Here is a 25590-nt window from a genome sequence, read left to right as displayed (position 1 = left end):
CGAAGGAAGCCGACCCTCCAGCTGACGCACTGAGAGACGCTGTACTTTCTCCTGCCGAGAAATCCAGCTCCGGTGTTTCCAGGCTACCCTTGCAGGTTGCTGGGAAATCGAGTCCAGAGAGAGAGATACCAGACCTCCTACATTCTAAAACCAAGGTACGGAGCTGATTAGACCCTAAGATAATTCTTGAATTAGATCTTGGCAAAGAATACTAAAACTAGGCTACACCTTACTTACTTCTTCCCTTGTACTAGACCTAGGTTAGGTAGGCGTATTTTAGAAGCACCAGTTGAGTACTTTTAGTCATTATTTATCACTGTATGTATTTTATGCATTGTAGGTATTTTATGGCTTAGAAACAATATCATGCTTTTACAGTATTATTTTAAAATACTCTTTGTATTGTACGCTTTGTACTTTACAGCAAGTATTACGATTGCAGCAGTTCATTTCTTATGCTTGAGAAAGAAGACGGTTCAATAAATACCTTTTTATTGAAAACGCCTGTCTCTCTATTTCTCTGCACCTCTGGTGAAACGAAACGTGTACGATTCACAGAGTGAAATAACTATCTATTGTTTCCGTGACTCTAGAGATATATTTCTTATTCTTGGGAAACAAAGTTGTCATGTTTTAACCCCTTCGCTGCGGGGGTTATTCCCCCTCTGTGCTGGGGGGTAGGGAGGAGCACACAGCACCCCCATGCTCATGACGAGCTCAGCTCATCATGAGCTATGGCGCTCATGACCAGCTGAGCTCGTCACAGGTGTATTGACTCCTGTGGAACGCTCAGCACAGCAGGGGAATTCTCCCCGCACCTGAGCGTTCCACGGACCATGACGAGCTGAGTTCGTCATGAGCACCGGAGCGCCGTGGCTCATGACGAGCTCAGCTCGTCATGAGCGTCGAAGGTGTTAAGCGGTTGTCAGAAACTAATCCCTTCTTGTTTATTCGAGAAAGCTTCTAGTGACCTCTGAGGTAGCTGACACACACACAATTAAGTTTAGTATATTCGGTAGAGACCTAGTCGACTTCAGTCCTACGTCTAAACTACAGGATACACTATTCCAATGCGCAGAGCCTATTGGGAATATAGGAACTACACTACATGTCGCCCAACGTTTGGTAAGGCGATAATTTAACGCTAAATACTAGAGTAACTCAGTCGTGCTTTTCACACAGACCCCCTTTTTCCAGTAAAAAAACTACAATAGATGTCTGGAGTGGGTTAAAGAATAAAATATCCACTTTAAACTGAGTAGGATGAAAGAATCCTATGTATTAGTTTTTAGTTTGTTCAACGTTGAAGGATAAGTGTTCCAAAAATATTGTGCACCTAATCTTTGTTTCCTTGAAACTTGCTCTGCAAAACTTTCGGTCAACAAAATGACGGAGAGTGAAGACGAGAGGGATAGAGCTGCAATAGCAGCTCAGGCAGTTTTAGAAGACACAAATATCCAACAAAATAACCCGGATGCTTTACTCATCCTGGTAAATATAAGGAAAACCATTACTATGAAACTTATAGGAAATGGAGTATCACCAAGAGGTGGTAAAGTAATATTTGTTATAGAGGCACATGAATATCGGCAAACAGAGATATTCTATTCATGGATTCTGTTTCCTGCAGCAAATGCAGTAACACACAAGTTCCACTATTACAAAGTAGAGGAACCTCCGGCAGAATATGTTCCTTTCGAGGACGTTGAAATTCCACTAACTTACCAAGAGCATCAGCTATGGTTTAATGGTGCCCTACAACATCAAAATCACATTACCAGGCTCGGTCCACTAGGTAGACCAGGAGCCATGGCCGCTACTAGCCAGCTATACACCACATCCTGACATTGAAAGAATGACAGCTCCTGAACTGTTAGCTCAGCTAAAACAGCTGATTAAAATACACAGGCAGCTGGTGCAATATGTCATGAGGACCGTAACAGTCAAACCAGTTGTAAGAATACCACAGCACATCCCTCATCAAGGGAACACAAACAAAATTACACCACAGACTATACAGTCAGTCATTGGTAAATTACCCGCAAAACGGGAACAAATTCCATTCTGGTTAGCTCAAAAAATTACTCAAATAGAGGCAGTATTTCCTGATAGTACACCTCATGTGAAACACAGGATTCTAACAATCTGTTTACCAATGGGGATTGCACCACACGTAGAGGACTGCGACACATGGGGTACAGTCTTTGCTTCAATCTACACAAAAACACATGGTGTCCCGTCTATGGCAGTAATACCAGATGTTCTAATACAGATTCAAAATGAATACGGTCCAGAACCGGCCTTAAATCTGGGTATGAAATTACTGAAAGATTTCAAACAGGTCTCGGCTATACTATTAGCCAACATAAAAGGTGAAGCTGCATCCGTGGCAATCCGCCAAAAACTAAAAGAAACAGATATAACAGAGCAAGCTTTTGAACTTGCCAGAATTATTGAAAAATCATATGAAGAACTAGGTAGAGATAGTTTGGGTGGGAAACCAGTAAAACCCCAACTAACTGAAAATCCTGAAAAAGTTTTTATTAAAAATAAGCTCACTACTTCTAAGAAGAAGTGGGAAAACACCAAACAGACACATCCTAAAGAGAAGCGTTCCCAGTCCAGAGGAAGGTCTCCTCAACAGGAGCCCTCTGAAAAAAGATATTACCTTAGAAATAGGGATAATTTGAGAAAACCTGATAGATATCAAGATAATGATACACGTTCCTCTCGTATCTTTCAGACTTCCTCGCAGAAATCAGAAAGAAGATGACGATCAGAACAAAAAGAAGAACGCGTGAAGTCCAAAGACGAACAACACGTTCCAAAAAATAGAAAAACTCATGCCGAGGATCTTGAAGACACAACTCAAGAACGGGGAGTGGGCCCAAACAATGCTAGACAGTGCAGCTGGTAACCATAGCTCGCAAGATCCTGAAGGATCATCTGGAGACAGTGGACTTGAATGAAAGCATCCACGTTGAAACTACAGATACCAGGGTTAGTGTACCACATACGTTATATGAAGTAACACTCCGGATGGAGGGGGACAAACCAAGAAAAATTAGAGCAATCTTTTGGTAGAAGCTCTCTAAGGGTTATGACATCCTTCTAGCTGAACAAGACTGGCCACCTGAATTTGTCAGGGAATGCCCACATGGCGAAGATATAATTATGCCAGCCTTCCAAATCACATTCCAATTCATAAAAAATACACAAATGCCAGGATATGGGCTGTAGCCCAGGCCCCAGCATTATACAAAAATCATGTAGGATATGATGAGGATTCCCCTCACCATAAAATCCAGTTCAAAACTCAACCAACAATGTAAAGGCAATATCCTGTAAAACAGAAAGCTAAAAAACAGGTCAGGGAGATTTTAAATGAACTTGAATACCAAGGGGTGATTGAAACATGCACCTCATTAATGAACAATCCTTTGTTTCCTGTCTCCAAACCAGACAATTCATATTGTCTAGTTTTGGATTAGAGACATCTAAACTCTTGTTGCAAAACTTTTGCAGTACAAAAAGCACATAGTGCAGCACTGATGAATAACATTGTGCGCAAAAAATATAAAAAATAATAATATAATATAAAACTACATTAGATATCTCAAATGGTTTCTTTTGTCAAAACATTGCACCTGAAAGCAGATATTTGACCGCTTTCTCAATAATGGGGACACAGCGACAATTTTGCTGTCTCTCCCAGGGATTCAAGAATAGTCCAGAGTTATTTTCAGCCAGAGTAACGGAGTTACTACAAACGTACGATGATGAGGAATTGTCCTATGTCGATGACATCTATCTTACAGATGATGATTTGGACGTACACTTGAAAAGAGTGAACACTATCATCCTGGGATTCGCTTCAGAAGGGTAAAAATTCAATTTTAAGGAATCACAAATTGCCCACCTCAAAGTCTTATTTTTGGGATATGAGTTATCAAGTGAAGCCAAAAGCCTGACAGCAAACTTCTTAGAGAAATGTGTGCTGCTCCAACCTCCAAAAACGCTGAAAAACTTACAGTCAATTCTAGGTTTCCTGAATTTTGGAAGAACTTGTGTTCTAAATTACGCAGAAGGGGTTAACCTCTCTACGAACTAATCAAACCTGATTTCGAACTTACTAATTGGACACAAAAACACACAGAAATTTTGCGTTCAATACAAACAGACATGTTAGCAAAAACGCAGTTACAAACACACGGCAACGTGTGCAACCTAGTGATCCGAATCATCCCAGGAAGATGCGGATTCACATACCTAACCTTTAACTAGGTGAGACGGTACCAATAGCATACAAGTCACACTTGTACACACAAGCTGAAATGAAATTCACCTCAACAGAAAAGATACTGACAACGGTTCAGACTGCTGTAGCAAAAGAAAGAGCCCTCGCACAGGGTAAACGCATTAAAATCGTTACACCTGTACCCGCCTTAGAGGCAGTGACAAAAGCAAGCATTCCAAATGCTAAAGCTTTACATCTGAGATGGATACAATGGGTTAATTCTCTTGCTGCAACAGATGTTGAATACGCTTTTGACACGTATTTAAAAACACAGGAATTCCTACAATACGAATTAGAATGTCCTCTGCCGACTGAAATTCTGCCACTTGAACATTAGGGCTGTATAATATATACAGATGGATCAGCACATCCCGCAATTGGGGGTAAACAAGCTTACAGTGCTGCGTGCGCGATTGTTAAAGGTCGCTGTTGCGAAGGTAAATTTAGACCTATGGTCACAAAAACTCAATCTCTCGGAGACTGTACAGCTCAGTGAGCTGAACTACAGGCTTTCAAGATGGCGTTTGAAAATACCGATCGCGAATTCCCCACACTGATAGTGTGAGATTCGTATTACTGCGTCCAATCATACAATGAATATTTGCAGAACTGGGTTCAGAATGGCTTCAAAGACGCTAAAGGTGGCACAATTAAGCATAAATTGCTTTAGGAACAAGTAGTTCTTTTACAAAAAGAACTACAAAAGACTCACGTGATCCACACACTGAGTCATCAGCGTGATGGCGTTCATGTTGCAGGGAATTCATTGGCTGATGAGGCCGTGAAGGCAGCTGTACTAACGGCTTCCGTAGCTGCAATAACTCGTTCAAAAACGAAAATAGACAGTGAAATATTGCAAGCTGTTACTGCTTCAGTAAAAGACAGTGGTAAGAGACTCCTGAAAGGCTTTCCAGTAAAGTACTCATACATAACTGATGCAAACAATGTTCCTTTTGCTCGAATCCCTGGAGTGGGGGATAGGGCAATCCCAAACATGGAACATAGTTCAGGACTAATCTTAGCAGCACATGAAGGGCTCGCCTCTGCACACGCAGGAGTTTCCGCCACAGTATCATTGTTAAAACAGAGATATTGGTGGCCACGCATGAGGACACAAACTAGAAACTATGTTCTAGAATGTGAAATCTGCCAAAAAATGAAAGTTTCTACAGTGAAACGAACTGTGCAGACGCCCCTTCTAATTTCAGATAAACCATTAGCGTGTGTTTACCTGGACCACTGTGGTCCCTTACAGAGGGATGGTAACTATAACTATATCATGGTCGCAGTGGATTCCTGCACAAGATTCATTTGGATGTGACCCCAGCGCTCGGCTGACGCCAGAACTGTTATAAAAGATTTGCGAGTCTTTATCGGCACATACGCAATCGGCACGCTACATTCTGACCAGGGTCCTGCTTTTACAAGGAGGCCATGGCCAGCTTATACGTTGCATTGCGGTTTTAGAGTCCCTTCCATCCTGAGAAATGCGGTAGTGGAAAGAAAAAACTGTGACATTTAGCAATCTATAACAGCTAGGGTATTAGGTTCGGGTGACGGGTGGGTCAAACATCTAAATAGTGTTAAAAGTAGTCTTAATAATCTGCCAAGAAATTCTATGGGGGGAATCACTCCATATGAACTAATATTTGGTACTAGAATGCTTATCCAGGATCTTGATTGTCAAACTTCAGTGGTGGAACAGAAACCCTTTGATATCAAAGACCGTTTGGCTGTTTTACAGGACTTAAATTAAACAAGAAGAAGTCTGAGTAACACAACACAAAGCCCAACGACCACTAAAGAAAAACCACCTGTCCCAGCAAGACCTGTCTGGATTCCAAAGATTGGTGATCTAGTCAGGAAAAAGATTGCGGTAAAGAAGTAATTTGGGCCTTCTTATAGAAAAGCAGTACATGTCTTAGCAATCCTTGGAACAAGAACAGTGTTACTACCGCCGCTTGCTGGAAAAAGGGAGAACAGAACAGTATCAATTGACCTGGTAAAACCACATCATGTGCAGCCACGGCCGGTGGTAGGTGTAACGGCAGGGCGGTGACGTAGGGATGGGGGAGGGGCAGGGTGGGGCGTTGTAATGTATGGATTACGGACAGGTAAGTAAACATATAAATAAATAAAACGAATTTCGTTGCGCGCACTGCATCACATTTGGTGAGGCAGTGCACACAACTAAATTCGTTTTATTTATTTATATGTTTACTTACCTGTTAAAGTCCATAATCCATACATTACAACCCCCCACCCTGCCCCTCCCCATCCCTACGTCACCGCCCTGCAGTTACACCTACCACCGGCCGTGGCTGATCATGTGGCCGATAATAAGTAGTAGGCCCAGTGGATTCCCAAGATATAGCAGACGACCAAATCTGGTTACTATCCAAGAGGTTCAAACTGAAAGACTTAATACCTTTGATAAACCTGCAGTAAGAAAAGAAGGACTATGCAACTAAGCCATGGAACTTGTACCTCTTGATACCCAAATATCAGTTTGGCATGAAACTCCTGTCTACAATGAAGTAGCATCTGACTATACAAAAATCTCAAAGGAGAAAGCAACTCCAGTGATCTCAAAGAACCCGGACGCAATCCCAACAATTGACAGAACTGTCTCTGGCTATTTTATCAACTTCGATAACTTTTCTGAGGATCCCAGTGAACCAGAAATAATGCCAGCAAATAAAGATTTTAAAGAAAAAATAACAGAACTCTTTCATCAACTTGAGAAAACATATCTGGTTTCGCCATGGGTTGAATTTTGTATAGGATTAGGTGTACATTTTCTGCTGCTATGGCTCATTCTTATTTTAAGTTTGGGACAGATGATAGATGGAAAATACAGTACAATGGACACAGAAAGTAAGAACATCAACTTGCTCCTGCAACCTTACAAGTCATCTCATCGTGAACGAAGAGACCTGTCATCAGTGAACATCACAGCCGTTCCTATACCTGGTGGTATAGCGGATCACTGACATAATATCGAGGGACAAAATATAGAGTACTCAAAATATCGATTCCAAAATATCGACAGACAAAATATCGAAGTCCTATCTACAAACAGGTAAGTACAAAAATATCGACTCCAAAATATAGTTTAAAAATATGTACTTTGTAAAAATATCGAATTTATTAAAAATAATGTAAAATTTAAATAAATAACTAAAATATACTTAAAAATACTTAAATAACCTTAAAATTATTAAATAATTAATTTAAGTTATAAAAAAAATAATACAATTCTATTTGTTAAAACATATACATATATATAAACATAATATTATTAAAAAATATACAATATTATTACCGTAGGATAGCGGGAGTGTTAAAATTACTATTCCCACTCCAATGAGTGAACAGTAGGGAAAGCGTTGGACAGCGTAGGGGTAAAAATTACTATTCCCACTCCAAAGAGTGTAACAGCAGGGAAAGCATTGGATAGCGAAGGGGTAAAAAACTATTCCCACTCCAAAGAGTGCAACAGTAGGGAAAGCGTTGGAGAGCGTAGGGGTAAAAATTACTTTTCCCACTCCAGTGAGTGCAACAGTAGGGAAAGCGCTGGATAGCGTAGGGGTAAAAATTACTATTCCCACTCCAGTGAGTGCAACAGTAGGGAAAGCGTTGGATAGCGTAGGGGTAAAAATTACTATTCCCACTCCAGTGAGTGCAACAGTAGGGAAAGCGTTGGATAGCGTAGGGGTAAAAATTACTATTCCCACTCCAGTGAGTGCAACAGTAGGGAAAGTGTTGGATAGCGTAGGGGTAAAAATTACTATTCCCACTCCAGGGAGTGCAACAGTAGGGAAAGTGCTGGATAGCGTAGGGGTAACAATTACTATTTCCACTCCAGTGAGTGCAACAGTAGGGAAAGCGCTGGATAGCGTAGGGGTAAAAATTACTATTCCCACTCCAGAGAGTTCAACAGAAGGGAAAGCGTTGGATAGCGTAGGGGTAAAATTACTATTCCCACTCCAGTGAGTGCAACAGTAGAGAAAGCGCTGGATAGCGTAGGGGTAAAATTTACTATTCCCACTCCAGAGAGTGCAACAGTAGGGAAAGTAAATACTTCATATATTATTTAAAAATACATATATATTAATATCTATAAAAAATTAATTAAAAGTAATTACGAATTTAATATAATATAAAAATGAATCAATTAAAATTACAAATTAAAATTAATTACAATTAGTTACCTATTAATACAAATTAGTTACAAATTAACAATTAATTAATTAACAATTAAAAATTAATCAACAATTAATTCAAATGAAATACAAATAAGTCAATTAAATTATTTAATTAATTATAATTAAATTACTTCCCACCCTATTCCCCTATAAACCCACAACCTGCTACAGAAAATACATTAGTATAATTAACATTATTAGCAATTAATTAAATAAAATTAATTGGCAATTACAATTTAATTAATTACCCCCAAAAAATGAATTAACAATTATTTCAAAATAAATACCAATAAATAAATTTACATATTTAATTAATTATAAATAAATTACTTCCCACCCAATTCCCCAATAAACCCACAACCCGCTACAGAAAATAAATTAGTAAAATTAACATAATTATCGATTAATCAATTATTTAAAATTAATTGCCAATTAAAATTTAATTAATTACCAAATAGAAATTAATTAACAATTAATTAAAAATAAATAACAATAAATAAATGTACATATTTAATTAATTATGATTAAATCACTTCCCACCCTATTCCCCTATAAACCCACAACCCGCTACAGAATTAGATTACGCAAAAATTTAAAAACATAAAATTCATTAATTAAAATTAATTATAACATAAATACACACTTTTTAACACATATAATAACATAAAAAACACTATAAAATGTTGATGTTATTACAAATTTGATAAGTTTAATAACCTATATTATATACTTCGATATTTTGACTTTCTATATTTTTAACATTCGATATTACATTACTTACCTTAAAAACGATATTTCTGATGACTATATTCTGTCCATTCGATATTTTGTCCATTCTATATACATGAACACCTAGAAGGTTCAACAAGTTATGAAGAACTATATTGTTATAATCATTATGGTCACCATTATTTGCACAAATCTGCATACCCTAGGAATGTTTTTTTTATAACCAATGGGAACATTGTCCTATGCTGCCAAAGGCAGCTCTAAAACATTTTGGGGTCGATTCCGATCCGGTAAAATCCCCGTCCGTACGAATCGTATCCGGAGCCGTTTCCGTACGACTTGTATGGACGCCGTACGACCGGACGATTCCGATCCCGATCGGCCGACCCGGGTGCGATTCGTACGGTACACGTCGATCCGTACGGAAAAGCGCACGATCACCTACACACCGTACGGCGCGTACCCCCCATGATCGCAGGGGTACGCGCCGTACCCCTGTGATCATGCGGGGTACGTGCCGTACACCCAGCGTACATGGGGTACGTGCCGTACACCCACCGTACATGGGGTACGGCGCGAACCCCTGCGATCATGGGGGGTACGTGCCGTACGCGGGGGGCGGGGGGGTTCCGTACCTGTTTCGGCGCGAACTCTGCGTTTACGACTGTTTTCGGCTCCCGTAGGAAAAGGGTCGTACGGCGCGTACCCGACACGAATCGTACTTGCTGGGTCGTAAAAACCAGCCGCGAACCGTAGTGATGTCGTGTACAGCCGGTTCCGAGTGAAACTCGTACGGAGATCTGAGTCGTACGGAGTCCTGTACGACTCGTACGGAGTTTGGCACCTGGTACGGATCGTACTTCGTCGTACGTACGGGACGTCTACGGGTATGATTCGTATGGGGAAAAAACTCTCCGTACGACGATTCGGAGCGCATTTTACCGGATCGGAATCGACCCCTTTATGAGACATTTCCATACTTCTCAGGTTTTAATATGACAAATCCAGAAACGTTTTATTTTAAAAATATAAATAACACAGGAATGAAAAACATGTTGACAAATACTAAACAATTTTATTCTGCAAACTTTTATGCTCAGCTGTCTACATAAGGGTACAACTTTTGGAAAGACACTATTGAGACAAAAACTGTCTGGGGCACAAAAGAATGGCAGGTGCAGGGTTTAGAAGCCTTGTCCAGAGCCTGCATTATCCCAGAACAAATAAGATTTTTAAATGACACTGTTCAACAAACATCATGTCTTGGCTTAGCTAAGATAAAAGATTTAAATAAACCGTCCATACCTAAACCCACACCTACCAGTAATGACACTGTAGATGAGGAGGTAGACGTAAAACAGATTTTAAAACACAACAGTACTAATCCTGATTGGAAAAAATGGCTAATCTGGCCCATTGACACGAATAACTGTCAAGATAGATTCATTAACAAAACAGAAGGGTTAAAAATGAATAGGCCAGTTCCAAGTTACTCCCAGAGACAACAACCAGGGATAGTCACCACGTACAGTGTAGGAAAACTGTGCCTTGATTGGCTACAAAAATCCACACTTCCAGAAATTAAACAACACTTGACTTTACTTGAAGAAGGCGTTAACTTGCGAGACTTCTTACTTGGGCCTCGTAAACAACGTCAAAAACGTTTTATATACGACGGTATATGCGCAGCGTACAATAAAGCTTGAAAAATAACACAAATGGAAACTGCAAAAAAAAGACGAGAAATTGATGGTATTAATTTAGAGAAAGCATTCTCTGTGGTGGACAATGGGTTAACGACTCTGTCCTCCAGAATGTATTCTTTGGACAGCATTGTATCATCTGCCATTGACATAATAGAACAGGATTTGCTAATGTTACAACATGGCCAGTCTCAATTACGTTCTATAATGCTACTAGGCTAGACGTTACAAAATCTCCGTTCCGGCTACGTGCCATGGCATCTAATCAATACCTCGTCATTGTTTACTGTATTTAACCTTACAGATAAACAAATCTCTTTGGCACAAAGAGGACCAGACTCTACGGTGCTGAGCATTGAAAAACTGGAAAGATTACCATTAACAGTTTCTGAGAAACCTGTTCTTGAATGGATAATACATGGCACCATCACGATACCAGTGATGATTTTCCAATTTCAGTACTGTCTACAGCATATACCAGCAGGCCTGTATATAAGGTTGGCTAAAGGATACAGAAAGTCAACCTGGAGTTTACCATACACACACAAATGTTGGAGTGGGGGAAAGGAGGTATTTCTTAGTACAAAAAATTTTAAAAATTCACTAAGCGGTACACTTTTATGTGAAGATGTTAATTTACATGGAGCATGCAAAGGTTCTTTAAATAACTTTTCTTGCCACATGCACGATACTCTAGCGGCCGTGATAGACCCAATTTTCTGGCAGCTTTCCAATGGGAGCTACGTTATGCTCAACAATCACAGCTGTTGTGGCATGTTGCCAGGAACAGCCTATCTGGTTTGTGTGTCGGCCAGTGTCACTTGTTGTATGCAAGTATTGTATCCAAAGAGTAATACAGACAGGGAGACGGCGTTATGGCCTTCACTGAATATCTATTCCATACGAATTGATACTTTAAGCAGACTGAAAGCCATTCTTTTACAACAAACTGTGCCACTGACCTCGTCTAGAGAAACGTATGATCTGCAAGTTGCAAGGACTTCGGCAGACATACATGCATAATTATCAACAAACTGCCCAGTACATTTCGCAGAAATGTTAGGTCAAATCTTAAACATGTCTGATACCAGTGGCATCGCACAAGTATTTAAGACGATCTTTTCGGGACTGTTAACACCATTCGAAGCAGTCCTCAGCATTTTTCCAGATTTCGTGCACTCTGTGTTCGGCGGTCTGCCTCTACTTTTGGGACTCGTAGCAGGAATTATATTTTTATTTCTCCTGCTCCGATATGGCAAGTCCAGTCACCAACGATACCGAGACTACAATGGAACAGGCTCTCCTGGCCATGCGGTATCGTGAGAGAATTACACAGATTCTTGGTTTGGCTCATTTAAGAGATCTGAATACTGCTTGGTTCCTTTCATTCAGACCAATCTGGCAAGATTGCATCTTACCTGTTCTACGATGCCTGCTTTGCCGAGAAGAATGCATGTTAGACATCTGTCTTACACTTTCATCAGCACTGCCAACAGATGTTGACACTTTGCTGGGTCCTGTAACGGCTCATACATTGTGTTGCCCCCAACGGCTGCCAATCCCAATAACGGCATTCATTGAGATCTCACCAGCAAATCCAGCTATTGGTGAGGTACGTGGAACAACAGGCACACAGTTACCATCTACATCAAACATTGCTAATGCAAAGGACGCTGACGGCGATGCTTCACATCTATGCATATTTGATCTACTTGATGAAGTAGTTCCACTTTCACCAACTGTGGTAGACGTTTTTTTTGCCAGTTTAGATGATTTGATGTTTTCTCCCGACACCGAGAATAACTTTTGAAAGTGCACACAGCGCTCCATACACTCTGAAATTCGGCCTTCGTTTTTTCAAAACAAACCCTCTAACTTGGGAACTGTATGTTTCGGCAAACTACATTTGAATTTTTTTTCTCTTCCCTTTTCAGAAAAGAACTTTTTCCTTGGCACAAAGTAATCTGCTTGAAGTAGAACTATTCTTAGAGAACAAGAAATTCATTTGATACTTCCTATAGATAAATATTTGCCATTTTCTCATAAAAACGATAACAGTTTATATATTATGCTATGGAATGGTCTCGACTTTTTTTTTTCTTCTGTAACTTTAGAGTCATTTCATGTTTCCTTTAGATAGCATTTTTTAATGACAGCTATTGCTTGTAAAATGCGTGCAAAACAAATACTCATGTATGTGTATAAACCATGTTTAATGCATTTCATGTATTTTGAGTGGGGTTATGAACACATGCTTTAGTTATGTTTTTTATGCTTATAGATTTAGTAATATTAGACATAGTACGTGGAGTGGATGTTGTATAGCGTTTTAGGACCCTAGTGTAATTTTCCCGATTCATGCCCTTATATAGGTATAAAATATCATATCCTTATATAGGCATAGAAATCATAATCTTATTAAGACATAGCTTAAGTAGTCCTAATACGGCTTGGCTACTTCCACTATTTCAGAAAATCTACAACGATTTCTTGGAAAAACCCGCCTTCAGCAGTCAGGGACTTCCCCCTGCATGAATATTAATGTATGCAAGAACTCATGGAGCTTTCAGAGAATTAAGGGGGCCATTATGATGACGGGCGGACTTTGTCCGCCCGTCACCATGGTGGGGAATGGGACCGCCCGCCATAAGGGCGGGGGTCCCGGGGGTGAGATTAGGATGTGCCCGCCACAGTGGCGGGCACATCCTGTATTTACAGCATTGTGGCGGGCGGTGCTCTCTGCACCGCCCGCCACAATGCTGAAAATGCTTTTCACCATTTGCATAATGAAAGCAGCAGGCACCGCGCGGTGCCTGCCGCTTTCACTATGCAAATGCAGGGGGTACCACAGGTACCCCCCGTGTGCACCCCCCTACTGTCCTTCACTCTGGGGGCCGGCAGGGGGCCCCCAGAGTGAAGACCGCCTGCCTTTCCGTGGCGGCAGTACCGCCACGGAAAGGCTTGCCTCACAGCCCATTGTAATATGGCGGGCGGTGTCTTACAGACACCGCCACCATGTTACAGGTTTTCCGCCCCGGCCGCAAGGCGACCGGGGTGGAAAACAGGCGGGCGATATTTTTCACCGCCCCCTTCCCCTCCGCCATCCTAATCTGGCGGAGGGGATTTGGGCTTGAGATGTCGGGCGGTTTGCCTCTGCCAGGCTGGCGGTGGCCACCGTCAGCCTGGCGGAGGCAAACCGCCCGACATCGTAATGGACCCCTTAGTCTCTAATGATGTTATTATGACCAATCTTACGTCAAACTCGGCACCTTCAAGGTATAAATATGCCCACACTTGTCCAAACAAACACACGGTGGTTTGGAGCAGTCCGACTATCTACTTGCCCGACGCGCCCTGCTGCAGCAAGTGCCGAAGGAAGCCGACCCTCCAGCTGATGCACTGAGAGACGCTGTACTTTCTCATGCCGAGAAACCCAGCTCTGGTGTTTCCAGGCTACCATTGCGGGATGCTGGAAAATCGAGTCCTGAGAGAGAGATACCAGACCTCCTACATTCTAAAACCAAGGTACGGAGCTGATTAGTCCCTAAGAGAATTATTGGATTAGATTCTTGGCAAAGAATACTAAAACTAGGCTACACCATACTTCTTCCCTCGTACTAGACCTAGGTTAGGTACACCAGGGTAGGCATAATTTAGAAGCACCAGTTGAGTACTTTTAGTCCTTATTTATCACTGTATGTATTTTATGCATTGTAGGTATTTTATGACTTAGAAACCATATCATGCTTTTACAGTATTATTTTATAATACTCTTCGTATTGTACACTTTGTACTTTACAGCAAGTATTACGATTGGAGGCAGTTCATTTCTTATGCCTGAGAAAGAAGACTGTTCAATAAATACCTTTTTATTGAAAACGCCCGTCTCTCTATTTCTCTGCACCTGTGGTGAAACGAAGCATGCACGATTGACTGAGTGAAATAACTAACTATTGTTTCAGCGACTCTAGAGATATATTTCTTATTCTTGGGAAACAAAGTTGTAATGTTTTAAGCGGTTGTCAGAAACGAATCCCTTCTTGTTTATTCAAGAAAGTTTCTAGTGACCTCTGAGCTAGCTGGCACACACACAATTAAGTTTAGTATATTCGGTAGAGTCCTAGTCGACTTCAGTCCTACGTCTAAACTACAGGATACACTATTCCAATGCACAGAGCCTATTGGGAATATAGGAACTACACTACAGAATATTATTTTATATATCATTTTATTTTTTATGGACTTCTATGTAGCGCGAATAAGACCCTTTTGGGTATCAGAGCGCTTTACAGCAATTTACAGATATGGATAAAAACCAAGATAAGTTGTTTTAAAACAAAGGATCACAACCAGGTTTCGTATAGGTCATTGAAATGATAGAAAGAGTGACATTCAGAATAGCTGTAAGCCACTTTTCTTATCCCATTTCAATGGAAATAATGTTTTTCTGGTGGGCAAGCCATTTACTCACCTGATATTACTAAACATGTTCCACATGCAGCCGATTATCTCAATAAAGCCTTCTGCAAATATGAATTACTCAAAGGCTCACCTCCATTGGCTCTCTCTGCCCGCACATCACTTTCAAGACTTGCTGCATCATGAACAAGGCTATCAATATAAACACCCAACAGCAGCTGGCAATCAAGTTCAAGATCTCCAGAGGAACATGTGCAACAAGCTGCAGTAGCATAGTCAGACTGGAAGAGAGAAAACTCAAGAACGAAAATATGTAATGCCAAGATTTCTCCTTCTCCATATCGTGAATACAGAATGACATCTGATTACAAATCTGGCAGCCTATAGTTCTTCTTGCAGGAGGCATTCCCAACTCACATCCACCAACAACACATCGTTAGCTGTATAATCTTCCCACTGTTGCACACTAGAAAACTACTGGTCCTCTTATATAATATTTCAAAGTAAACAAAACGAGTTTAACGGTCTCCTCCTACTCACCCAGTTGTGCAATTGGAGAATTTATATATACTTCAATAAACACTATAAGGTAAACAAAGAGTCTATTTTTATATTAACTGATACACTGACATGTACATGTGACCCTTTACTAAAATGCGGACCTTGACAGGGTTGCAGCACTGTGGCACAGAGCCTTCAAACACAGTGTTTAAAAATAATTCATTCAAATACACACTTCTCACCAACTGAAACTTTTGCTCACTCTTAGAAACATTCAGGAGATTTGATTAATTGGGGTAATAATGCATCTCTCCAAAAATACAGCTTATTACTGAAAATGCATGACATAATTAAGTAAGAAAAGTCACCACACACTCCTGTGAAATCACTTTGGCGATGATGTGAAACCTAAAGAAAAACCAGAGGCCTCAATTATGGGTGCTCCGGAATAATTATTTCCCTAGCCCGGGATAACTATTAGAAGGGTCTCAGTATTTTCGGGGGCAGAGGCATAATGGTTATTAACAATGTTTGGGAAATATCATGTAGGAATCGACATTTGGACACTCATTCCCATGTTTCCCCTTATACTTTCACATAAAGATTGTGAGTGATTAGAAGCTGGAATCTCATCTGAAATTCTACAACTTATTAACTTCTGCTCCCAGGCCCATAGGAACTAAAAGACAACTTTTAATTGAGACCTTATATGACAGAAATGTTGAAAATTAAAAGAAAATACTCTAGAAATCCATGCATTATGGGAAGGGGGCATGGCAGGAAGTGGTCAGTGTCAATGAGAATAGGGCTATGAGTTAAAAAAAAAACTCGGCCCCAAAGACGTTGGCCACAATGAAAATGCAATGATAAAACTGTCTTACTTAATTAGCGAAAGCTAGTTGAATGTAGGTTAGATTAGATGGCAAAGGAACTTGCTGCATAGAGCTATGTGCATTCAGTAAGATTTATGGCATGATATTGTTAAGATAACTATGGAGAATGTTGCATTAGCTAGAGAGATCTGTGTTCAATCTCTTCTCATAGGTTTGAATATTCATACAATAGCTCAGGTTTTTAATGTTTGTCCTACAGAGTGTAATTTGTATAACATCTGGGAAGAACCACTGATACAGATTGAAGTCTGTACAAAGAACTGAGGAAGCAGAGTTTTACATTTATAAAATCCACACAATTATTAGCAAATGAGAGTTACATTATTTAATAATATGAACATACTAATCATATAATTCGTAGTTCGGGTCAGCATATAACCATCATGAGAAACACCAGAGGTGACATGCTAGGTAGCTTTAAATTTAACCTCATTTCTCTTGCCATCTTGCATGTCAACTTTTATGTGTTCAAGGCTGCGAGGCCTGCCCATTTCATTCTACTTTGTTTTGTATCTGTTCTTCCATTGCAGATGCTGTTTTCTTAGACGCCTATTGCTAGCTAGTGAATAGTTTACTGTTATGCATCAAAGACAGTGAGGCTCTCATCAAAAGCAGAAGATACCACGACGGGGGGAGCAACTCGTGGGAAGTGCTGACTGTATCCTACAGTCTGTCCAGTGTAACAATTCAAGGACATTGCCAGACATGTACTACTGTGCTGCCCTGAGAAACAGGAGAGTTTCCTGCACCCAGAGTCAGAAGTAATGCGATTTGTTCCCAAGAGTGAGAACAAGCTGTAATGTTGCAACCTGATGCCTTGTTGAGATATATCACATAATAACAGTGTGTGTTCCTTAGATTAGGGAGGAGATGCTTGGTGACTTAGAACTGAAAAGATCCTTCTCACCTCTGCTGAGCTCCACTTCCTGAGTGCAAAGGCTTAATGCCAAAGCATTCATATTCACTCGTAAGAGAACTTTGTTTTCTGAAGCAGACACCTTATTGTAATTGCCCGGCCAAAAGTACTTTATCGACCCACACCTGCTTAATTTACATTAGGGGTTTACTTTATGGAACACACTTGTTGCACATCTTGTATTATTTGTGTAATTCTTATTAATGTTCTATGTTTCCTTATCTTGACATATTGCCGACTGGACAGTTTAAAATTGTAACAATGGTGCTTACAATCTGAATAGTTAATTAATCAGATTTTAATAAATTTGTTAATAAAACCTCATAAACTCACACCAATTCTCTTTACTATTTCTTGTGGAGTCTAATTGGTTTTTCACTCTTTATGGAAATGTATGTAAATGATTGCTCCTAAGACTCTCTCCATGTCAACTAGGAAAAATCCATTTGACCAGTGGTGGAGTTTGTCTGATGATTACACCAGCTGTTTGAGATTTAGAAATCCCGCTCCATCAGAAGCAAGAGGCCATGTAATTCGTAAAAGGAGCGGAATACATGTACTCAGTAACACAGCTCAACATAACACTGTCTTGAAACTGAAGGGTGTGTCTTCTACCTCCACATATCACCTTAATGTTTCTGAAACCTGACTCCTGGTCTTTTCTCTCTGAAAAACATTATTGTTTGGAACCAACAGCTCTCTGCATGGTGTCTAATGATCAGTCTTTTTCTATTTCTTCTGCAAGTTAAGGGCTTTTCTAGAAACTGATGTCCAGCAGCAAAGAATGTATAGAAATAACACAGGGATTTTCCTCTCAAAGATGACACCAAACCCAGTAATAGCACCAGCTTCTCTCAGTCCAAAGTATGTTCTATGAAAGTCAACACTGAAACAAAATTCAACCACAATTTCTGGTTTAAAAATAGAGTGCATCAACATCACTGGAATGGTGGGAAAAATAGCAAGGACGTCTGCCAGTAGAATAACAAACCTTAAATATGCCTTCTTGTCTAGTCTCTCTTGTGTATGTCTTACTGTGCAACTGCATTGGTGGAAGTTCCTCAGCAGAGCCAGGAAAACAACTATTTAAGCAACACAGCCAACGTTAGACCATCCTAAGAACAACATATTAAATGTACCTTTAACGAGACATGGTCACGGAAAATGCAATGCAAATTTGATCCTGAGAACATTTACATTAGCATAACATGCAAACAGATAGACTTCAAGGAATACTTTTCACAATTGCCAAAATAACGATGAGAGAAAGATAAATGCACTAATACTGAAGGTCACATGTGGCGTGGCTAAATTGAAGGACTTCTGGCTTTAGATTGCTCTAAATCTAGTATGCATTGTTTCTTTTTTATACATTGAATATCATTGATTGGCAATCAGATATTTAACTTTGTGAAAAGAGAAGTGTAACAGCACAAGGGATTTTAAACTGATAGCACTGCTTATAATTCGTATTAATATTATTATCTCAATAAAACAAAATAGACTCTAAAACACGAAACCTATAGCTGTCATTAAACAAATGATACAAAAGAATAAACACAAATGGAAATATTCTAAATTAATCAGTTTACCTGAATTAAGTTCTGGTCATCTTTTCCTACATTTAGTAGATCTTCAACCATGACAGCTCCTTGTTTTTCAGAGGCCCCTTTGTTCACGGGGGTGTGGACGTAATGAGATACACATGGAAATGTATTCTGGCTGTTTAATGAATCAGTTGTTAAACAAACATCATGGGAATAGGTCTGAAGAAATGCTCTAACACCGTCTATTCCCAGAAGTTGTGAGGATGGAATGGCATTAAAATTAACTCCAGATGATGTCAATAGCTGAGATTGTCTCCACTGACGAAGTCTGAATAAGAGCAACAGAATGACAAAGAAAAGGAACAAGAAGGAAACAACAGAAACAGCAATCACCAGATACAGTGTGAGGTTTGATTCCATATCTGTAGGAGATGATAAGGTGCCCAGATCAGGAACAACTTCCGGAATGCTGTCAGCCAACAATATTGTGACAGTGACCGAAGAAGAGAGAGACGGTTGTCCATTGTCCTTCACTAAAATCACCAACAGTTGCTTCATGGCATCTTTTTCCATAATGGGACGGACTGTTTTGATTTCTCCAGTGTGAGCATTTACAGTAAACAGTCCCTGGTCTGTGGACCTCAGCAGCTGGTAGGAGAGCCAGGCATTCTGACCGGAATCCTCATCAACAGCGACAACCTTGGTGATCAGATAGCCTGGTTCAGAAGAGCGAGGAGCCATCTCCACCCCAGAGGAGCCATCTGTTGGAGGTGATGGGTATAATATCTCAGGGGTGTTGTCATTCTGATCCAGTATAAAGAATGCAAGAGTGGCGTTGTTAACCAGAGTGGGAGAACCTCTGTCTTGAGCTTTAATTTGGACGTCAAACTCTCGGAATTCTTCAAAGTCGAAAACTCGAAGTGCATAGATGATACCAGTTTCTGAGTTAATGGAAATGAAGGATGTCACAGGATGCTCTCCAAGAAGACCCCTGCCAATTGAATAAGAGACTTTGCCATTAATATCAACATCCTTATCGGTTGCCCTGACTCTAAATATGGAAGATCCTGGTTGCATGTTTTCCATTACGTAAACTCTATACAACAACTGATCAAACAGTGGTGGGTTGGCATTTTCATCGGTAACCTGCAGGTGGATGGTTTTGGTCTTACTTATTGGAGGGCTGCCTTTATCCGTTGCAGTAACTGTAATGTTATATTCTGATACTTCCTCTCTGTCCAGTGGGCCTTCAGTCTTCAAACTGTAGTAACTCCCATATGACTTCTCCAACTGAAAAGGGAGATGTGGGGGGATGTGACATGTAATCTCACCGTATTCTTCAGAATCTCGATCATATACCTCTAAAAGAGCAATGACTGTTCCTACTGGGCTATTCTCAACAACCTGGTTAAGCACAGATGACACAATGATTTCTGGGCCGTTGTCATTCACGTTGATCACTTCCACTAGCACTTTGCAACGAGCTGCTCTTTCACCATCAGTTGCCTGCACTTCCAATTCATACTGCTCAGTTTCTTCAAAGTCCAGTGGTTTAACAGTGGATATTTCTCCAGTTTTGGAATCTAAGTGAAACGTATGTAAAACTTTTTCTGCAATATTGTTGAATGAGTAGGTTAATTCTGAATTTGCTCCTTGGTCTCTGTCAGTAGCTGTTACAGTTGCCACAACAGTGCCCTTGGCCACGTTTTCCAGAGTTTTCGTTTTGTAAACGGACTGATTGAAGACTGGGGAGTTATCGTTAGCATCAAGAACAATAACGCGGACCTGGACAGTGCTTGATCTCACCGGGTCACCCCCATCTGTGGCTGTGAAAATAAGATCGTGGATATCTTGCTTTTCTCGGTCTAGGTGGTTCTTTAGCACTAGTTCGGCGTATTTTACAACATTGGTACTGATGCTAAAATTTAGTGCAAAGTGGTTGTTGGGACTGAGTTCATAACTCTGGAGAGAGTTTTCCCCCACGTCTGGGTCATGGGCATCGGGTAGAACAAAGCGTGCTCCCGGTGATTTATTTTCATTGATTTGTAATACGATCTTATCAGTTAAGAAATTGGGTGAATGATCATTGATGTCCAGAATCTCAATTTCCACAGCGTATACCTTCATTTCTCGCTGGACAATAATCTCTAAATCAAATAGACACTGGGCTTGCTGTTCACAAACCTCTTCTCTGTCAATCCTTTCATTAATGTATAGATGTCCGTTGTTTACATTGAGAACAAAATACTGCTTCCTACCTCTGGACACAATCCGGGCTCCTCCCTCTGATAATTCCTTTGTATCCATCCCGAGATCCAGAGCCACATTCCCAACAAAAGATCCTTTCCTCATCTCCTCGGGTATGGAATAACGCAGCTGCCCAGAAGCGGCTCCACAAACTGTCAGCAGAGCAACAAGAAGCAGCAGAGGAGCTCCGGGGTGACAGCGCCTCGATGAGCGAGCCCCTGAATCACAGCGCCTCAATGACCGAGCCCCTGAGTCACAGCGCCTCGTTGCATGAGCCCCGGAGTAACAGCGCCTCGATGACTGAGCCCCGGAGTAACAGCGCCTCGGTGACTGAGCCCCGGAGTAACAGTTTTTCGGTGCCCGAGCCATGAACGAAAAAGTATGTTGAATTATCGGAAATAAAATGTTTCCACGAGTATTTGAGTTAGAGCGATGTATTAAATAAAGCCAATGCTGCACCTTTGAAATCAGCACACCCAGAGCCCGCCGGCCGCCGCTATGCAGGAATCTGATTATTCACGGCTGTTACTGTACCACGTGATCAGCAAGATAGCCTGGTACAGTTATCTCTCAGCTTGGTGAATAGCGCCGCTTTGTGACCAAACTCATAACTGCAGCAGCTCGATAGAATAAAGGATTACGTTTTTTAAGAATCAACTTAAAGAAAGAGCAATATATGCATTTGGTACCTTAATATCTAGCTACCGTGAGTCAGAAGTAAGTTTACCTCCCGGGCCTCTACAAGAACTTCACAACAATTGCAAATGTGTACTCGCTATTTTAATGCTTACAGGAGGAATACAACGGAATAATGTCCTATATGTAGCGGCTTTCCTTAATTAATCTTTCACCCCGAGATAAATCACATAACAACAGCCATTGACTTTATTGCAGCCCTACTTAACTCGACTTACCTGTAGGACTGCTGCCTCTGAGTAACCGGGAACAAACTATCCCATTATATCAAAGCTGTTGTCATTTACATATACATCAACAGGGCATTGCCAATGTGTAAATTAAGTATGCTTATTAGAGTTTAATGGGGCTTCTAAACTAGTGCAGGCGATGTTTAAACAAAACAAAAAAAAACAACTGGGTTGATTAAAAAAACTGAATACGTTTCTCAAGTAATGCCAACAGTGGGACCCTGATTAAGCTGGCCGCAGTGAGTTGAAATCTGTTTCCTGAAGCAGAATAACTTTCTTATGATACAAAGTAAATGCATAGGAAGGCGGAAAGGCATTGTCTTTATTGAATTAATCTAAATGTTTAAGTTAAACTCAGCTATCTATGGTTGGCCTACAGATTTGAATGCCATTAGATGCTCGAAACTGGTTTGAAGAGCACATTTGTCATTCTACTGCCAAAGATGAAGGGTCATATCATTCTACTTGCTGCCCCTTGGACGAAAGATGAAAGGTTGTTCAAATCTGTCTAAGAAAGGTCAGATGAAACCAACATAATAGTATGTTAGACTAAATATAAACTCTGTAAGCAAGGAGTTTCTGGGGAGGAAAGTCTAGTGTTCCCGTCATGTCTGTATCATCTCGTATGATTTTTCTAGTTTCCCTTCTGGTTTGCTTGTTCTTGCAGACGTGGACTTCGCCCGTTGGAAAAGCATTCAGTTATTCCTCATTTTAACATACTAAAGTGTAACCTGCCTGGCAAAGAAGAGTTTCTAATTGGTAAGCGGCAGTGATTGGAAACGAACTGGTAGAGGTATATACGTTTCCTGTAATGTAAGGGGAAATACATACTGACCCCGGTATAAACCCGAAGCCAGCATCAATATGCTCACATTTCCCCACACCATCTTTGTGAGTCCTGGCATATGTATGACTTCTGCTGCTTGGAAGAAGAGGCATGCCCTCTAGGAGCCTCTCAACTCCTGCCTGTTTCCTACTGCTGCGGCCTGATTGCCACATATTCACTTGGGTTTTAAAAGCAGCTCTTTATTTCCTGGTCGCATCCCAATAAAAAAACAACACCCTTCTTTTGTTTTTTACGCTATGCTGATTTCAGCTGTAGGGCTATCTGCACTTCGACCAAAGATATACGATCAGACCCAATTAAAAAAAACCTTTTTATCTCAGGAAGAAACCCATAATATCACATACCGCACTATGTAAGTGTTTTAACTACCCACTTATCTACTTACATGACGGCAGTGATTTACCCGTCTTGACAAAAGGTGGACAAATAAGCTCGAATATGACCCAGATCTGTATAATCTATGGAGGTTTGATTCAGCTTGAAAAATATGAACTGCTTGGAACAGTGTAACTTGAGCAGCTTACAGAGATACAAGCTCGCCTCCGGTCCATCGGAATCAAACCTAGGCTTGACTAATAGAGGTCTAATCAATAGAGTATTGACTTTCCTGACAGATTGTTTCAGGAAAAGACGTCATGCTCTAATTTAACAAGCTTTACAGGCATGTTCTTCTTTTCTATGCATCAGCCAAATTTGGAGGAGGAAATTATGTTGCAGCTGCTACCAGAGTGTTTTAGTAAGCATCATTTAAAATCCTTTCATTTATTTATATTTGTATTGTCTACTCTAGAGTAACTATTTAACTCGTAAGGAAGGCCAGGGTCACTAAAACATATAAACTTAGGCAGTGGAAGCTGTGCGACATGGCCAGCCCTGGCTACAGCCGCTGACACTAAACTCCAAAGTAGAAGGACTGAGGCGTGTGTGGTGCAGCCTGAACCAGGCTGGTGATGGAGAGGAGCAGGAGTGTGAGGGGTGCTAGTAAGGGTGCGGAGGTGACACAAAGTTCAGCAGGGTATTGTGTACAGCAAAACACACAACTCAAGCTATCCTGGCTGAACTGGGGTGGCGTGGTGAGCAAAATAACGATGGATTAAGCCCAGATCTGTGACTGGGGGTGAATGTTTGGCCAATGTAAAACATTCCGTCCATCATCTTGTGTGTTTTGCTTTTCACCCTATGTGGGAAGGGTATGCCAAGTCGTGGGTCCCGTGCTCACTAAGCCACTGGAGTCAAGCTATCCTGGCTGAAGACGGCTGATAGCCAGAAACCGGTCCTAGGATGCTTGATTCCGGTCCAGGGAATATATGGCTTGGCAGTTTGGACTGGACTGTTCCCATGAGGCACAGGGTCAAGACTGATTTGCATATGGCCATGTCTGTACTGGGGTGGCTTGGTGAGCAAAATAACGATGGATTAAACCCAGATCTGTGACTGGGGGTGAATGTTTTGCCATTGTGCAACATTCCGTCCATCATCTTGTGGGTATTGTGTACAGTACTCACTTGGCTGACACTGTGATGATTGCAGCTTGTCTTGATGAATTCACCTCCCTTACATTGCACTTATATTTCCTCACTGTAACTCAACATTTGATTTTCCCTAGTCCATTTTGATGCCATTAAGGCTAACGTCATTGTGTTTTTATTTTATTTTAATTACTTGTATTTGTATTTTTAGTAAACCACTGTCTCACTCCTGCACCTGAAGGCGACTTACTTTTGGAGTCCTGGAATTGCTATATCGGGTGAATAAGTGTAGTGTTTGTCATGCGGAAACTGCCATGTCGACCTAACCATTGGGCCCCTGGTGCCCGTGCTTGTCACTTCTGCTACAGTAAACTGACCAGATGGGCTAAAGCCTGAAATGCTCCGACCGGCTAAAATACTAACATAGGGAAGGGGAAAAGACCAAAAAGGGACTACGCTGCCTATGAATAGTTGTCTAAAATGAAACTGGATTGGTGAATAATGTATTGAATATAGAACATGATACACCACAATGGCCTACTTCAGAAGAGTACCACCACACCACTACCAACATCACAATTCAGAGCTGCATAGAAGTTTGTGCGAATATGTGAACGTGAAGCACTATGGAAATATACCAGCCCACTGCTGGCTCTGGGTAGTGAGACTGAGAGAATGGTAATTTATAAATAGCTGAGGACAAGCAAGGTCATGTTTGCTGAGGCCAGTGGCTGAAACACAGAATATAAAACCGCAGTAGTGATGACCACAGCGGAGAAGTGCCAGAACCTACAGAGGCCTTGAGAGCATTCTGTGAGAGCTTTCCAAAGTTTATATCAAAACTTATGGAATGTTATGGTGCTATACAATTACTGGGTCATTATAGAG

The 25590-nt window shown here is 40.8% G+C and overlaps 2 protein-coding genes across 2 annotated transcripts in view; both read right to left on the bottom strand.

Annotated features, from left to right (window-relative positions):
* Nucleotides 1-21829, bottom strand: part of LOC144767143 (protocadherin gamma-A6-like) — a 32282-nt gene extending 10453 nt beyond the window's left edge. The window contains exons 1-2 of the mRNA XM_078650736.1: nt 19259-21829; nt 15490-15637 (exon numbers count right to left, since the gene is read on the bottom strand). Of these exons, the coding sequence (XP_078506862.1) occupies nt 15490-15637; nt 19259-21829 (2719 nt within the window). The remainder of the gene's footprint in view (nt 1-15489; nt 15638-19258) is intronic.
* Nucleotides 1-25590, bottom strand: part of LOC144767141 (protocadherin gamma-A10-like) — a 458767-nt gene that overhangs the window by 420874 nt on the left and 12303 nt on the right. The window lies entirely within an intron of this gene.

Source organism: Lissotriton helveticus, chromosome 7, assembly GCF_964261635.1.
Source record: "Lissotriton helveticus chromosome 7, aLisHel1.1, whole genome shotgun sequence".
NCBI lineage: Eukaryota > Metazoa > Chordata > Amphibia > Caudata > Salamandridae > Lissotriton > Lissotriton helveticus.
Note: the sequence above shows the minus strand (reverse complement) of the source record. Positions and strands in the feature narration are given on the sequence as shown.